Source organism: Canis lupus, chromosome 21 (genome assembly GCF_003254725.2).
Source record: "Canis lupus dingo isolate Sandy chromosome 21, ASM325472v2, whole genome shotgun sequence".
Taxonomy (NCBI): Eukaryota; Metazoa; Chordata; class Mammalia; order Carnivora; family Canidae; genus Canis; species Canis lupus.
In genome coordinates, this window is record NC_064263.1 from 14,431,723 (window position 1) to 14,449,375 (window position 17,653).

General features: G+C 36.1%; 1 protein-coding gene across 15 annotated transcripts in view; it reads left to right on the plus strand.

Moving 5' to 3' along the window:
• Positions 1-17,653, plus strand: part of DLG2 (discs large MAGUK scaffold protein 2) — a 1,976,108-nt gene that overhangs the window by 465,391 nt on the left and 1,493,064 nt on the right. For all 15 annotated transcript variants that reach the window (XM_049098993.1, XM_025419434.3, XM_025419437.3 and 12 more), the window contains one exon: positions 1,174-1,248. In XM_049098993.1, the coding sequence (XP_048954950.1) occupies positions 1,174-1,248 (75 nt within the window). The remainder of the gene's footprint in view (positions 1-1,173; positions 1,249-17,653) is intronic.

Consider the following 17,653-nt stretch of genomic DNA (forward strand, 5'->3'; position numbering starts at 1 on the left):
ATGACATGAAATCATATTAGCCGATGACATGTCTTAAGCCCCATTAAACAGATAGAAAATAAAAAATACCAGAGGCAGCTTCTCAGAGAGGGAGCATGCATGGGAATCAAAGCCAGTCAAATTTTTGCTGCTATCCCAGCTATGATGCTTTCTTCTAGGGTAGCCTTTAGGCAAATTGCTTACCTCCTCTGAACCTCAGTTTACTTCTCTGTAGAATGGGCATAATAATACTGCTATCCATGTTAGTTGTGGTGGTTAGTGATAATATAATGGGTCTAGAACAATCTGCAGCATATTAGTAGCTCAATAAATCACAGCTAGGTTTTTATGACTATTGCTAACATTATTATTAATCTGGTTATATTATAATTGAGTGCAGAATAAAATAAATAAAAAGTAGAAGATGTGTTATTTTGATCACCCCCCTCCCCCTTTTCAATACTAATCAGTTCTCATTATTACAGGGATGGAGCAGTTTTGTTAGTTAAAGGGAAGCACTTCATTCTTTCTAAAAGGCCAATTAGAAATGAAGTTATAGGAGTTACAACAAAAGAATAGGTTAGCTAGAGATAGATTTCTTATGTAAAAAAAAGTGCCTGGCAAATGACTTACGATGTCAAATCCCTGTGTTCCTTGTTTCATTTCTTTGCACCTCATTTTCTGATGTGACAAGAGAGACCTCTAAGATCTGTCCTGTATGACTACATTCTGAGGTTCTATGAAATGCTCTAGAGAGAATCATTACCACTAGCTCACAATCAGAAAAAGAAGACAAGTAAATAAGTCTATCTGTACCTTGATTGAAGTGATCTTGCCATGGGTACAACCTGTGTCACTATTGTCTGGGAGCCTACAGGAGAGGAGACTAGTTTTACCTCTGGGTTAGGAGAGTTCTCAGATGGGTCCTGCTGGGGCCTAAAAGGCCACCTGCTGAGGAAGTCTAGAGCCCAAAACCCAGTCCTTAGAGTAATAAAAAAGCAAAGGATGATTTATGCCTTGATAAGAGTAGAAGTTGCATAGTTTTCTGCAGCACTGCACCAAAAAAATCATTCTCAAAGGCTCCTCCTATACTTGTAAATCAGGTAATAAACACATTGATGATAAATATGTTAGCTTGTGTAATATTGCTACACATAATATATAGAATATAACATTATTTTTACTTATTTGCAGCAAAACCAAGGCAAATGCCCAGCCCAGAACTGCTCAGTGGAAGCCCCTGCTTGGATGCCTGTCCACCACTGTACTGTAAGTTTGATAATTTGGTTATTCTAAATTGGCCACCTTAAAGGAGAATTATTTTCATATTTTGGAACAACCTTAGTGGAATGTGCTAGAATTCTTCCTGAAATTCTAGAAAGGAGAATTTTTTTTTTAGGACGCTCTACATTATAAGAAATACCTGTGATTAGAGATTTCTGTGGTTTTTTTTATTTTTTTTTGAGTCAGGATAATTTGCCAAAGATTTATTTAAATGGATTATTGATGATTTAGATTTGGATAGTCATTAAAATGAGTATATTTGCACATGTATTTTTTTCAGTTGCTGCGTATTCAGCAATACTTGATTTTAGATGCTTCAGTGAAGGATGTTTTCTCTTCTGTCATTGTTGTGTTGACTGCTTAATAGTGATGAGTACACAGATTTCCAATTTTCAAGTCTTTCTGGTATAATAATGGTCTCTGTACTTATGTGAAATATTCTATCAGAGAATTTTCAAGTGCTTTAGAAATAAACAGGTACAAAAAAAAAAAACAAACAAAAAAAGAAATAAACAGGTACTATGTCATTATCCTTGTGTTACCAATGGGAGATTTAAATGCAAAGGGAGTAAGAGTAGTGTATTATATGTAAAGCTGGGAATAGATCTCAGATACCCTAATTCTCTTTTCATGAACTCATTCTACTACACTGTAAAGAAAAGTGAAGAAAGTGGCTGATTTGTAGGATATTCTCCTATACATGCGTTGCCTGATAGATGTGACAATGGTTCCTTTGGGAAATGTATATACTGTAACTGACAGTTTGTCTGTCATAAAATAATTTGTATGTGATGGGGACAAGAATTTTGAAAATTACTTTTTGGGCATCCTGCTCCTTTGACCCAACTTACAAGCAATATAAAGTGATGTGTGGAGCTTCTTATGTATCCTCATCTACTGTTGAGATACGAGCTGCTGGAAGAAGGTGCAGCTGGTCTATCTTAGCATGACTTATGATCGCATTCTAACTCAGTAGGTCTAGGGGAGCCCTACTTTTCACTCAGATTTGTAAGAGCAAGAAGCCTCTTTCCTTGTTTTTATTTGTCTATGAAAGGAGGAGAGGTGAGATCACTTTTACTGAAGGAGGGATGATGATATTAAATTTTGGAGGCATTCCTGCAGTGCGGAGGCAGCCCAGACTTGCTAGAGACTTGGAGAATAAAAAATGTCACACTTTTGTGAGCAGATGGTCAGAGGGGAGTGCATGCTAAGGGACTCTGCTGATGCCAGAGAAAGGATGAATTTTAATAATTTCGTTTCTTCATCAGTCACTCCTTTTATTGTATCCCTGATGATATTATCTCACAATTACTGATTTGTATGTCTATTTCACCAAAGAGACTGTGTGTGCTATACAGTGTTCTACTATATCTACACCTAGGAAAATCCCTGGTATGTGGTAGGTGCTTTGTGAGTGCAGTTTCAATGAATGAGTCTTCTATCTATTGATTTCTTCTTTAGTAAGTTTTATTAAATTGTCTACAACTCATATTTGTTGGTAAAGAGGAATAATTATTTTACCTTCTTAGGTGGGTTTCCATTTCTTACCTTCAAGAGTCATTTTACACTTTTCCTTCACTGAGTACCATTGAGTATGTGTTTTAAGGAATTTTGTTACAAACTAGACAAAATTTAGTGGCTTGATTCAGCTCTGTCAGGTACTATGCATATTGCTGGAGGTACAAAGAAAAATAAGGTAGTATTCCCATTTTATCAGAGACAATCAATATGTAACACCAAGAATTCTGATTAGTAGCTGATCCTCTATTACACTGATAATTTTAGATCCAAATAAAAGGAATTTGACATTTAAGTTATTTTGTGCAGTCTTATTGCAAGTAAATCCATTATTAGAATTATGTCTTTTGGATTATTAAGAATAATTAATCTTTCATTATTACCTTGGAGTCAGATAGTATAGGATCTAGAAATCCCAGATTACTGTTCCTTTACAACAACAACAACTATAGGTCTGCTACAATAGCAAATGCACGTACATGGGTTTGTTGCACTTTATTCCTGTCACTGTCCCTTTACAACAACAACAACTATAGGTCTGCTACAATAGCAAATGCACGTACATGGGTTTGTTGCACTTTATTCCTGTCACTGTTCCTTTACAACAACAACAACTATAGGTCTGCTACAATAGCAAATGCACGTACTTGGGTTTGTTGCACTTTATTCCTGTCACTGTTCCTTTACAACAACAACAACTATAGGTCTGCTACAATAGCAAATGCACGTACATGGGTTTGTTGCACTTTATTCCTGTCACTGTTCCTTTAGAAATCCCAGATTAGGTGTTTCTGTTATAGGACATTTGTGACTAAATAGTTGACTATATTTAAGACCCTTCCTGAAGAGCACAAGTCAGAAATACCAAATAGTCTGATTCTCAGTTGTGTGGTCAGGTGAGAACATCAGAAAGACGTTTTTTCTTGCTTCTGCTATGGAATTAAGAGCTGCTGGTTTCATAGATTTCTTTTGTTGTTTATTTAAAAGTAATTACATTTCCCAGTGGGGCAGACACTTTCCAGAGGAGTTGACAACCCATAATGATTCTGTTTTCTCTGTAAGTAACCCAGATCCACAAAGGTAGGCTTTCAGTGGCGGTGTTTGGGCTATGTGAGTTTGTCTCTGGCCAAACCTGACTAATCTAAGGACAAATATCTCATCTCAGCTGAGCCAGTTGGATTCTTTCTCTTGGGAATTTAAAATTTATATTAGAGAGATACCAAATTGGTAGTCAATAGTATTGAATCATACGAATGACAATAGTTTGGAAAATAATCTGTGAACCTCAGTTACTGAGATTCCTAGAGCTAACCTGTCCTGAGGTTCTACTTTCTCAAATCTCTCTTTGAGTTTGTGAAAAGGTCCCAATAATCTGCTGATAATCAATGTTACATTTTCCACCAATTTATTCTAGATTCTGTTTTGTTTTGTTTATTTGAGGGAGTATAATGTTTTATGATTTATTTGCAACCAAAGGGGGAAAAAACCCACCTTAACTAATACCTCTAGTCAGCAACAATTATGAAGCTCCCATTAGAGTTTATTTAATGAGTGGTAGTCTCACACAGAAAGAAGCACTGAGAACACTGATAGTTTGATAATTGCCAGTAGTCTATTTAGTAATGGAAATAGTCTAGTTCTATTTATTCCAAATATCTGATTATATGCAACACTTGGGTACATAAAAATGATGAAAGAATAATTTGGTAATGACTTAATACACATTATAGAATGAGAAAAAGGAATAGTTAACAAGATAGCTAGCATAAGCATGTTTATCAGACAAAAAAACTCTAAATGATGTGTAAAGTTGTTCTGGTATTAATTTCCACCTTCTCATATCTCAGGAAATAGAAAAAATCTTAGCCTCATGTGTTTAAGACAATGTTTTGTCTGTCTCAAATCTTTCATTGACTGAAGCAGGTTATAAATAAATTAATGCATACTTACATTCATAATAAATAGTCTGCTATCTCTGTGGATTTTTAAGTTCACTTGATTGTTTCCTACATTTCTCTCCTAGATTCTCTATTCTTATTCCTTGGTATTTTGCTCTGGAATGATTGTATCCTTATAATTGACATTTTTTTCAAGAATGTCTTGGTGTTTGGTGCGCAGTTGCCCCAGGTTACTTTTAAGTGCAGAGCTTTTATCACTGGTTTTCTTAAGAATGCTTCTGTCTGCAAATTGCTCAACAAATGCCTGTCACCATCTCCATATTGCCTTGAAAATGGCTTCTATTACTATTTGCTTAGTCTCTTCCTAGATGCTCTCTTTTTTGGCAGTCCACACCTCTGTAACGGTGGGACCAAGAGGTATTTTGAAGACTTTTCCTTTTAGCCAGGATTACTCTTGTACAAATTAGCGTTCAGAAATTTTACCTTCAGTAATTATACAGAAACATGGACATATTTATGCTTTTTGGATAACTGTAAATGAAATATCTTCCCTAACAAAACGCATGACAGTTTTATCTTTTATTTGTTTTTCTTTGTATGGCTACATCAAGCACTAGAATGATCTCCTTCTTCACGTATACATTTTAAATTTAATTGAGTTGTATGGTCATATGAATATAGGAGTGGTTACCTGAACCTCGCCACTTATAAGCAAATGAAAAGAGACCCATAGGTTCTGGGACTCAGGTAAAAACAGTCAGATCTCTGAATCTGGAGTGAACTAAGCTAAGAATTAGTTTCTGGTACTTGGAAACAAAGAAACTTAGACTTGAACAATTGCAGGAGGCTTGAGTGGCTGCTGCATCAGGGCATAAATCTCTGGACCACTCAGTATGGCTATGGCTTATACATGGATTTGATCACTTTCAGGAATGTCCCAGGCACAATCCTTAGTTATTGAGCATTACTTAGAAATGGCTGTAGAGTATGATTTTATTGTTTAGAATATGATATATAAATATACATGATTTGTTGAGAATAATCGCTTTGTTTTCTCTGCATATGTGCCTACTTAGTTGTTAGAGATTTAAAAATAATGCAATGAGAGGAGTTTCTAAAAGTTAAGAATAAAGTCCTTGTTATTATAGAGATTATCGTGGATATTGTGGTATACCTATATATCTCTCTTGTATATAATAGTCACCTCTAAATAGATATGTGAAGTATTTTCAAAAATCATGTTAGCATTTCCAAGTTAGAACACTACATTCTGACTACATCAATTATTCATCTACTCATTTAAGAAGCATTTACTGAGTACATTTTCTAAGTTGTAAACCTTTCAATTCTTCAAGATGGATTAGGAGCCAGTATATGTAAATAATCATTATGTTGGGTGATACATGTTACAAAATTCTCTATACAAAAAACTATGGGGTGCATACATGGCTCAGGTCATGATCCTAGGGACATGAAATTGAACCTTGTATCAGGCTCTGCACTGCACTGAGCGTGGAGACTGATTAAGTTTCTCTCTCTCTCTCCTCCCACCTGTGCGCTCTCTGTCTCTCTCTCTCTCTCAAAAACAAAACAAAACAAAAAAACTATGAATGTTCAGAATGGAGCTTTGCCTCAAAATGGATTTTGGAAGACAGAAAATGCAATATTTAGTAATAATTAATTAATTATTCAATTTAAATAATAATTAATCAATTTAAAATTGATTAAGATTTTTGTTAAAATACAGACTGCCACTTAACTAGTCATGGGTCCTCAGACATCTTACTTAATCCCTCTTGACTTTATACATGTGATATGGTATTTTGAGATTTACATATAATAATGCATAGGAAATGCTAACATAGATTCTGGTACATAATCATTGCTTGATAAGTGGTAAGAGAAAAGAAAGAAAAGGATAGGTTAGCCCAGAAGGAAGTGAATGGGGCAGGATGAATTGATGAGGAACATAAAAAGAATAGGCAGTAACTTGTTATTAATTTAGGGCTTTTTTATTTGGATTTTTAAAGGAGGAAACTTTCTTTGCAAAAGGATTGATTTTTAAAGATTTTATTTATTTATTCACAAGAGACAAAAAGTGAGAGGCAGAGGGAGAAGCAGGCTTCGCATGAGAAGTCTGATATGGGACTTGGCCCCAGGATCCTGGGATCACGCCCTGTGCCAAAGGCAGATGCTCAGTCACTGAGCCACCTAGGTGCCCCTGGAAAAGGATTTAGACTGGGACAGAGAAAAGTTCCAGGAGTTAATATACAATTTTTTAAGACTCTGAAAGCAGAAATTCTGAAGCTCTTGAAAAGAAACATTTTGCTCTCTGATGGGCAGGAGCTGATGATGCAAGAATGTCATATTAACAAGAGATGTTTATGTTCTGAGTAACAAAGGCCATTTTTAAAGAGAAGGGTTGGATATTCCTTTTAATTTAAATCATTTTAACATTTCCCTACCATGTCTCTCTAGATTATGAAAGTGATTTTTCTCTTTTATAGGAAATCAATAAAAACAGACATTCCCCAAAGAAACCAGAGGAGATGTCCTTTTAACGTGTTAATTGTTTCAGCGTGTTATCCCAGATCACCTCACATTACCCACAGTAAGGTTCATTCACTCTAATTGAAGCCAGTTACTAGTGTAACTAGTGTTACTAGCAATTGTATAGTAACTAGTGTTATAGTAACTAGTAACTAGTGTTACTAGCAATTGTATAGTAATCTAAAGGTTTTTCTATAGCTGATTTTGTAGCTCCTTCCTCACTTCTATTTTTTTTCTCCACATTTCATTGTGTGACCTCATTGACCTCATTTTGTATACAGCCCACATAAATACCCAGACCATGGCACTTAGAAACATCCAACCCAGTCATAAAATAAATAATGTTGTGTCTGCTCTCTGGGTGTTTCCAGAATTCCTATGAACACAGCACCCGCTGGGCTAACTTAGCTGCTGGGAAATCACACCCAGGATGGCTTTGATGAGTATTGTCTTTCCAAAGACTGGATAAAATTTTTATTTTTTAGAGTAAGGTTTTTATACCATCAGCAGTCCCCTTATAGAACAAAAAGTCAGGACCTTATCAGATGATCATAGTGTTAGGAAAATTATGGAAAATTGCAGAGTATAGGGCCTTAACTTGGTCTGCACTGGGATTAGAAGTGCATCTGGCCATCTGGGTGGTAGCCATGGGGTTAGAAAAGAATCCAGAGGGAAAATTATCCTAGAAAATCACAATGCACTTTAAGAAATGTGAACTCTGCAGAATGTCTCTGATTCCAATTTTGCTGTAGTCAAGTGCTTTAAATCAAGGAAAGTATGAGGAAGATTAGACTGACACAACAGATACAGTCCTTTTTTCTGTCTCTTCTGGCCCTTATAGTACTTTGAATATATACTTGTTTCCTCTCTAGGTTTGCAAGAATATGTTGGGAACTGCAGTACTTATATCAGATAAATTTCTTTGAAACATGCCCAGAAAGGAAGCCCACGTATTTATGGAGGGAATAGGTAGGCATTGGTTCATGGGAGAGATGAAAGGGCATTACCAGGTAGCACACATAAAAAAACCACACAGAGTACAGAACAAAAGACATGAAAACAGGTACTCTGCATGCCTTAGGCAAAGAAATGAAGTCTAAGGTAAGTTCTGAGGTAATAGCAAGATCTGAGAAGCTAAGTGGAAGAATGATAGATAACCATCTAGGAGCAAAAGGCAGGCCTGTGATAAAGATGGTCAGCAAATTTTATGTCCATTGTCCCCAGCTTCCTCTTTCTCTGCCTTTGAATATTTCCTAAGAGTTCCAGCTTTGCCCAAGTTGACTGATTTTGTGCCTCAGCATTCACCTACCTATTCCTGCCTTCTCTTTTTTTGTGACGCTATTATAAATGGGAATGTTTTCTTAATTTCATTTTTGGGTTGGTCATTGCTACTGTATGGAAATACAATCAGTTTTGTTTATTGATATGGTACCCTGAAACATTGCTGAATCTATTACTTATAAGAGCTTTTTAGTGAATTCCTTGGGATTTTCTATATACAAGATCATGCCATCTGCAAAAAGAGATAGTTTTACTTCTTTCTTTCCAATTTGGATGCCACTTATTTCATTTTCTTGCTCAATTGCCTTGGCTAGAATATTCACTACATTATTTAATAGAGCTGGCAAGAACAGATATTCTTGACTTGTTTTTGATTTTAGGGGCAAGTATCCTTGTTTCATCATTAAATAGGCTGTTAGCTGTGTTTTTTATTTTTTTAATAGATGTCTTTTACCAGATTGAAGGAGTTCACTTCTATTTCTAGTCTGTTGGGTGTTTTTGTCATCAAAGGAGGATTTTTATATGTGTTGATATTTGCTTTTAACACTTTAAATTTTAATATGCTGAAAGAATGCTTTGCCCTTCTATTGAGAACATTAAGCAGAATTTTTCTAGGATTCCTGAAAGCATAATCTACTTACTCATAATCCATACCTGACTTTGCCAAAGGATATCTCTTCAGTTTGACAGATGAGAAAACTGAAGCTCAGAGTAGTGAATTTTTTTTTTTGCATCCCACAGTCAACACATAGGGGGGCTAGGTGAGTCTTTTGGGTATCCAGTCTTTTCCCATTTATTGTATAATTCAATATCTGTCCTAAGCAAATTGATGCTCTTGAGTTTGCTGTGTAAAATAATGAACTTATAAGAGATTGGTATTTTATTAGCTGTCTGTTGTGTCACAGAAGGTGTCATGAAGATTCTATGCATTGCAATGGTGGACAACATTGCATGGTTGGACAACCATCTTGGCAGCCATAGTAGCATATTTGAAAGTCTTCCTTCACAGTACTACTAGGATTTCTAATCTTATTTATTTGAAAAAGTCCATGTGGATAACCACTAGGTAAACCGTTATTCAGAAATTTTGTTATGTCCTTATGTTCAGAGCTAAAAGAATTTTAATGTTTTCTCTAAGAGAATTGCTAGGCTTTATTTTCCTTCTTGGTTTCATCATTTGATACAGAAATTGAATATGAGATGGTGTCTCATGGCCAACAAGCACATGAGAAAATGCTCCGCATCACTTGCCATCAGGGAAATACAAATCAAAACCACAATGAGATACCACCTCACACCAGTGAGAATGGGGCAAATTAACTAGGCAGGAAACAACAAATATTGGAGAGGATGTGGAGAAAGGGCAACCCTCTTGCACTGTTGGTGGGAATGTGAACTGGTGCAGCCACTCTGGAATACTGTGTGGAGGTTCCTCAAAGAGTTGAAAATAGACCTGCCCTACGACCCAGCAATTGCACTGTTGGGGATTTACCCCAAAGATACAGATGCAGTGAAACGCCAGGACACCTGCACCGCGATGTTTCTAGCAGCAATGTCCACAATAGCCAAACTGCGGAAGGAACCTCGGTGTCCATCGAAAGATGAATGGATAAAGAAGATGTGGTCTCTGTATACAATAGAATATTACTCAGCCATTAGAAACGACAAATACTCACCATTTGCTTCGACGTGGATGGAACTGGAGGGTATTATGCTGAGTGAAATAAGTCAATCGGAGAAGGACAAACATTATATGGTCTCATTCATTTGGGGAATATAAAAAATAGTGAAAGGTAATAAAGGGGAAAGGAGAAAAAATGAGTGGAAAATATCAGAAAGGGAGACAGAACATGAGAGACTCCTTACTTTGGGAAACGAACTAGGGGTGGTGGAAAGGGAGGTGGGTGGGGGGGTGGGGGTGACTGGGTGATGGGGAATGAGGGGGGCACTTGATGGAATTAGCACTGGGTGTTATGCTATACATTGGCAAATTGAACTCCAATAAAAAAATAAATAAAAAAATGAGATGATGTCTCAGAGATCTTCCATGATAGAGCTATAAGCTTTAACATTATTTTTCACAGGTTTGTAGTGGGATGCTAATATAGAATAGAGTGATTCAATAACTTATAAATTATTAAGAATACAAAATGCTGTAATGTGATGGATGTGTGGATTTTCCCATTTAAAGGGCTTTGTCTCTGTGTCTAGAAAAATCTCAGGAAGAATTGAATATTTGTTCTCTCTGACATCAACTTAAAGGAACTTCAGCTATATTTACTGAACTTTTTACTTATTTAGTATCCAGCAACCTCAATTATGTAATATAAACTGAGAACCATTTAGAAGTAAACAAAACATGTTGAAGTGACTAAATCAATATTTCAATGCTTACAACCCATTTACAGACTATTATCTATTCTATGACTTCACTGTGTGGGATTCTTAATAGTTCTCAGGCACAGGTATTTGAACATGAGAAATCTACAATACCTTATTTCACAGTCTATTTAGATAAATTTCTAATAATCATGACTACTTATTACCTGACCTATTAGGTAAGATCCAGATAATTAGAGCAGTTGTATGGAAATTCAGGAAAGGGCATTACTAAAGCCTGGTACCTTAGTAGTCAGGGAAGTGGCAGCCAACACTGAGAAAAAAAATGTTGAAAGCAAGTAAACTCTTAAATTTGACTCTTAAATTCTATGAGATAATTCAGTCATGGAGCATTGCTATATTACAGTGTAATATTTTAACTGATGTTTATAAATGTTGGCCATGATAAAAAACCTCCTGTAATTGTGTCCATATTTTCGGGAGGGAATAATTACCTTTATGATGTCTGTGACTACTAAAAAATAGCCAATTAAAAAAATTTTTTCAAAACACAAAAACATGGTATTTCAACGGATGAACTTTAATACTCTGGTAGATTCATGTTTGTAAACATCTCTTTCTTTGATAATTTTGATAGATGAGAAGATAGCTGGCATGTTTCAGCTTGTACAAACTCTCAGGCTAGTGGTTTCCCCTCTTTTCCAACTTAAGTAACTCAGGTATTGGCTTGAGTTTGTGGTGGAGACAGAGATGGTGTTGAGGTGGGGGAGGGAGACTGACAGCAAAAACAGGGAGTGCTGGTGATATGCTGTCAGTGATTTTGAACAGTGTGAGGCATTGGCATGTATTGACATTACATAGGCTTTCATTGTAGGCTAACATTCTTTCTACTAAGCTTTTCGTTTACTACTCAAGGAGGGAGTGTTTCATAGTAATACAGTCAAGAGTTTTGGAGTCTAAGAGATCTCCCTTTCACTAGCCATAGGAACTTTGACTAATCATTTCAACATCTTTCTCTCACTTTTCTCATTTGTGAAATAAAAATAATAATAGATACCTACCTTGCAAGATTATTTTAAGAATTAAAGACAATATATACAATATGCTTAAATCAGTGTTTGGCACATAGTAGGCAATGTTAATTTCATTATTTTGGCATTATCATTATCAGCACTGGAGAACTATGAAAATTGTTACAGTTTAAGATATATATTTGCCTCACAATGGCACTTGAGCAATGAACTCTCTGATAGTTTGGCCTTTCTTCAACTTACCTCAGGTATTAGAAGATGTAATTAAAAGGTATGGAACTTGAGTGTTTAAATGAGTTAATTTTTTTAAAGATAAAGTTTGATTTTTTTCTGGCAGTGATTTCTTACCTTTGAAAGTCATTTCTGAACTCACGAGCCATTACTGTACTTATTTTGGCTAACTGAATTCTTTTTTTTTTAAGATTTTGTTTATTCATGAGACACACACACACACACACACACACAGAGGCAGAGACACAGGCAGAGGGAGAAGCAGACTCCATGCAGGAAGCCCGATGTGGAACTCGATTCCGGGTCTCCAGGATCACACCCTGGGCTGAAGGCGGCACTAAACCACTGAGCCACCTGGGCTGCCCTGGCTAACTGAATTCTTGAAAAGTATTATGGGATGGTGGGTTCCAGCCCTGAGTGGGGAAAAAGCCTCTGGGAACACACATAATTGCTTTGGTTATGATGTTTTAAGTACATCAATCATGGTGGAATCTCCTTTGTTCTAGAAACAAAGTATATGCATGTCTTACAAACCCTCCTGGGTATTTCTCTCTAGCTATCACATTATTATTCCTTTTTTTTTTTTTTTTTTTTAGTATTCTTGGATCATTATAGAACAAACACAGACATCATGAAGTGCTCTTGATGTTGAGTGTTGGTGTCTGTCTGTTCATAGACCAGCTCCAGATATGAGTCATGAATGACAGCTCTTCCTGGTGAAAAATCCTTGAGAACCTCATACTGTGCATGTCTCCTTAAAGAATTTTTCCTATAACAATATTAAGGGTATGGTTATTTTACACAACTTTACTCTTTAAACAAAGGCTGTGCAACATGTGAATAAAAGTGTACTTTAAGTAGTAATGATTATAGGCATTTAAAAAAATATTTTTTGTCCTTTTTGGGTACATTACAAAAAGTTCATTGTATTTATAATGAACCTAGAAATCCAAGGAAATAACAACAAAGAAATGTTACTTAAATGCCTAAATTATGAAAAAAAAAAAAAACAGGTGTTTTTGTCAAAGATGTCCTTGCACCTGCTTACTATTCTGACTTTCTGTGCTGCTGCTCTTCTGATTGTGCTTATTCCTTGTTCAGACTTGCCTCATTTAAATTTCGCCTCAGGTAGTCCAAACAGAGGAAGCTATGCCATGAGGCCATATCTGTAGCAACAGCCAGTTTCCTAAACTAGTATAGAGCAAGTGTCAATGACAAACCTCTTGAAGCAGCCTCCAGCTACCCCAGATCTCTGTGGAATTGTACAAAATGTTTGGACAAACTTTAGTCCAAAGAAAACTTTTAACAGCACTTGACACAGAAATGGAACATTAATTGCTGCAGCTCCTCAAGGAGGTCCTGTTGGCAGCAGGTAGTATAGTCTCATGACTGCCTCATAAAAAAAGCCCCTTTTAGACTGGATTGGCTTCAGCAACAAAAGGTACAACAAATGCATCTAATCCAAACCCCAAACCTGAGCATGATTAGAGTGGGTGGAGAAGGAGCAGGTTGTCTAATCACCCTTTCATCATAGCAGCAAGGAAAATATATACAAACATTTGAATATTTTATTTACTGACCCATATATTTTTAACCAACTTGGAACAGACATCTCATTAAAGAAATCAATGCCATTCAAGTCTGGATTGGCTAAATCTTCCAACCTACTGAAAAAAATGCTAATTGATCTTAATGGCTATCTTAGATTGCATTTTGGTGAAGTATTAATTTTGCATAATTTAATATCCACAACTTAATTAAACATGTCCTATAAATAGTCTCTCTCTTAAGATGCTAATACTCTGTTGAAAGAATCAGTTTGTTTTTGCAATAGATTTGGTCATACACCATTGTTCTTTAGGTTGTGTCAGCATTTTCATTAAAAATTTGTACTCTATTTATAACTTGGAAGCAAAAATGCATTCTGAGCTAAAACTTAATGTCCGAAGTCTTTGTCCAAAAGCAGTTTTCTAAAATGTACACAGAATGGAAGTTTTATGACCCTCTGAAAGCTTGTGGTCTATAAGAAGACCTATAAGATACCAACAAAAGAATCTCATTTATTTCAGTCCCTTGTGCATCAGGACAGTCCACAGAATCTGAGAAGAAAACTGGGTTGTGGAAGGGGATACAATCTTTTCTGACACAGTGCTGGAGAATCAGAGTACTTAGCTTTTATTCTTGGTTGCACTACTTGAAATGCACTGGAAAGAGTATAGGCTTTAGAATAATCTGGAACTGGGTTTACTGAATTTGGGAAATTTCTTCACCTCTTTGAGCCATGTATGTTGAGCAAATGAAATGATATACATAAACTCCAGTAGAGTGTTCAATTCCTCCTCTTATGATTTATGATGTTGCTTGAAGCTACTAACTTGCTTTTCCTCCATTTTTTAGAGTACTTTTTCTGAGAATTGATTTTATAAGTGGCTTTCCTTACTAAGTCAAATGAATGGCAATTACAAGACCACCCATAAAGAGGGCAAAGTACCATACAGAGTGTAAGGACATCTCATGCAATAGTAGAATATATAGAAAATTACTCCTTTTCTCTTCATCAATCCCTAGTCTTGGAAATTTCTTTGCTTTCTGTACCCTTATATTATATAGACGAATAATCCCAAACTGTCCACCAACTCAATATGAGTAGTCACCTGGTAGGTCTATGACTGTGGAGAGCCCTTGGCAGCAGAAATCTATCCTTTTATAGATGAAGAGAAATATAATCCTTAAAACTGTCTGTTTAAAAAAAATTAGAAAAAAAGGGAAAATTTAAATTTCCTGTCATCAGAACTGTTCTCTTGCCTATAGCTAGTTTATCATCTCAACATATATTATTTAAACAAGCTTGACTCTTCTATAGTACATCACTATTATTATTTCCCTCATTCAAATACACTTATTTGTCTATATTTCTATATTTCTTCCTTTTCTCCTTCATTAATGCCATAAGTATTTATAGGGTGTTTACTGTGTCCCAGACACTATAATAGGTTCTATAAATTCATAGTATGAGAAAACATACATGTAGTCTCTGCCCTCAAAGAGGAAGCCACAATGAAGAATCACACATGTGGGGGTGCCTGGGTGGCTCAGTAGGTTAAACTTCTGACTTTGGCTTGGGTCATGATCCCAGGGTCCTGAGATCAAGCCCTGCTTTGGGCTCCCCATTGAGTGGGGAGTCTGCTTGTCCCTCTGTCCCTCCTCCCACTTGTGCAGTCTCTTGCTCTCTTTCTCTCTCTCTCAAATAAATAAGTAAAATCTTTTTTAAAAAAGAATCACACAAGTGATGATAAGGTTGCAATATTGATGAGTTTTTCAAAAGAGATATACATGATATATTGGAAGTGCATTGAGGAGGTGCTGATGTTGAAAGAAAGGTCAGAGAAGGCTTCCTTAAGGAAATGCTAATTAAGCTTAAATTTGAAAAGTAGAATCAACCTGGGGAAGAAGGAGGAAGAGATTTATTCAGGCACAGGGAACTGCATGTACAAAGATCTTATCTCAGGAGGGGAAGTTCCCCTTATGAGAAGCTATAAAGCCAATATGGCTGGAGTTCAGAGAATACATTACAGGATGCAATACATTACAGGGAGACACAAGTCAGATGATATTTAGGATTTCATTTAAGTATTTTAAGTAGATTGGAGAGAGAGGAGAGTATCTGGTAGTATGGTCATATTTGAATTTTGAAATCTCTCTGGATGCTATGTGGAGATCAGGTAGGAAAATGGAGAAAAAGATTGTGGTTAAAAACAAAACAAAACAAAACAAAACAAAACAAAAACCTGGTTATGAAGTTTTTATAGAAGTCGAGGCAAAAGATAATGGTAGCATAAGTTAGCATGATGGTAAAAATGAAGAAACATGAACAGATATGAGATATTTAGGGATAAGGATGCCAGGACATAGAGATGAATTGTGTATGGGAGTGGTTAAGAGGAAGGAAAATGTCAGAGATGATTCCTAGTACTCTGGCTTATATGAAATAGTGAGTAGAAGTATCATTTACTGAATTCTGGTGCTCTAGAAAAGCTTTCTTTTAGGTGTGGTAGTAGGAGGATCATGAAATCCATTCTGGAAAAGTCAAGTTTGAAGAGTCTTTAAGACATAAGTAAAGATTACTGGTTGACCTGTGAACATGGGCAGGAGATACAAGGTAAAGGAAGGTGTTTTTGATTTTCTGAGCAAAAAATAAGAATATTTAAACACTCATGTGTCTAAGAATCCAACTGAGTTAAGGTTTGAGATATTTTCTAGATGAATAAAATGGTATGCTTCAGTGAAAAATGCTGACATGAGTTCTTGTTAGAGTGAGAGATTAAATACATAAGAGAGAATGCCTTGTCGATATGTTTCCTTGAAGAAGGAAGTGGATAAGGTGCAAACACCATGTGCCATGGTTGGTCTCTAATATGTAAATACAGACGTGTGAAAATATTTATGCATGTTTATGGTGGGAAATTGAGAGAAATCTAGTTTGATTGCTTTTGTTTATTCTGAAATAGAATGTTAGGGAGACCATCTCCTGAGAATGTGAGGACAGGTCAGGAGAGGAGTGTATCGGATGCTGGAACTGCCATTATAGAAAATGAGAGAGTGGGATGACCAGAGGAAAGAGATGAGACGAGCAGGGTTCCTTCAGAGTGTAAGTGAAAGTTTAGTCCTTTAGAGAAAATGCTTTCTCATCTAACCTACTTGCCACTGTGGTCTCTTTGGTTTGAATTCTCTCAGCTCTTATACAGAGGCAGCCTCTATCTTCTCATACCAGCTGACTTATCTCATATTGGCATCATTCTTTTCTGGCTCTTTTATACATGAACGTCTAATCTCTGCCACAGAAGAGGGCGACTCAAGGATGGGAAACATGTCTCCATAACACCCGATAGAACATTGTGCTTGTAATGGGGATTGTTAAGGGTTTATGAAACTTGAAAGGGTTTGTAAAACGTGTAAAATATGGGACATTTTATACTGGGAACTCGGCATAGAGATGAGTCCTTGTTTAAGGTATGGTTTTATGTCATAAAATATAGGGATGGCTATTTCCATGTTTTTCAGTTAAAGGATAATTTCTTTTTATTCTTGAAGACTTGGTCTAGGAATTGTCTCTTTGAAGCCTCTTTTGACCTCCAGTCTCTTAATTGAGTCCCACCTGCTAAATTATTATAGCATTTATCACATTTGAAAGAAGAACATCTGAAGGTTCATATGATTCTTTTCCCCATTAAAAAGTGGTGAATCTTACTTAGTTTTCATTTCTCAGATCCTAGCCTAGGGGTTCTTGAAATTGAAATATGAAGAATTGAAAAGATAAGCACAACAGAAACCAATATGGATTCTTTTGATTACCTTCATTCCAGGAAGACTTGTTCCTCCTGTTTCTTTTTGTCTCACCATTTTCCAAGTTGCTAAAACCACAAAATTAGACTTTTTAAATGATTCTCTTTTTCTTACCTTCTGGATTCAATCTATTGTTATTCTTGTCAGATCTACCTCCAAGATGTTTCTAGAATTCATTTATCTCGATCTTCACTGATA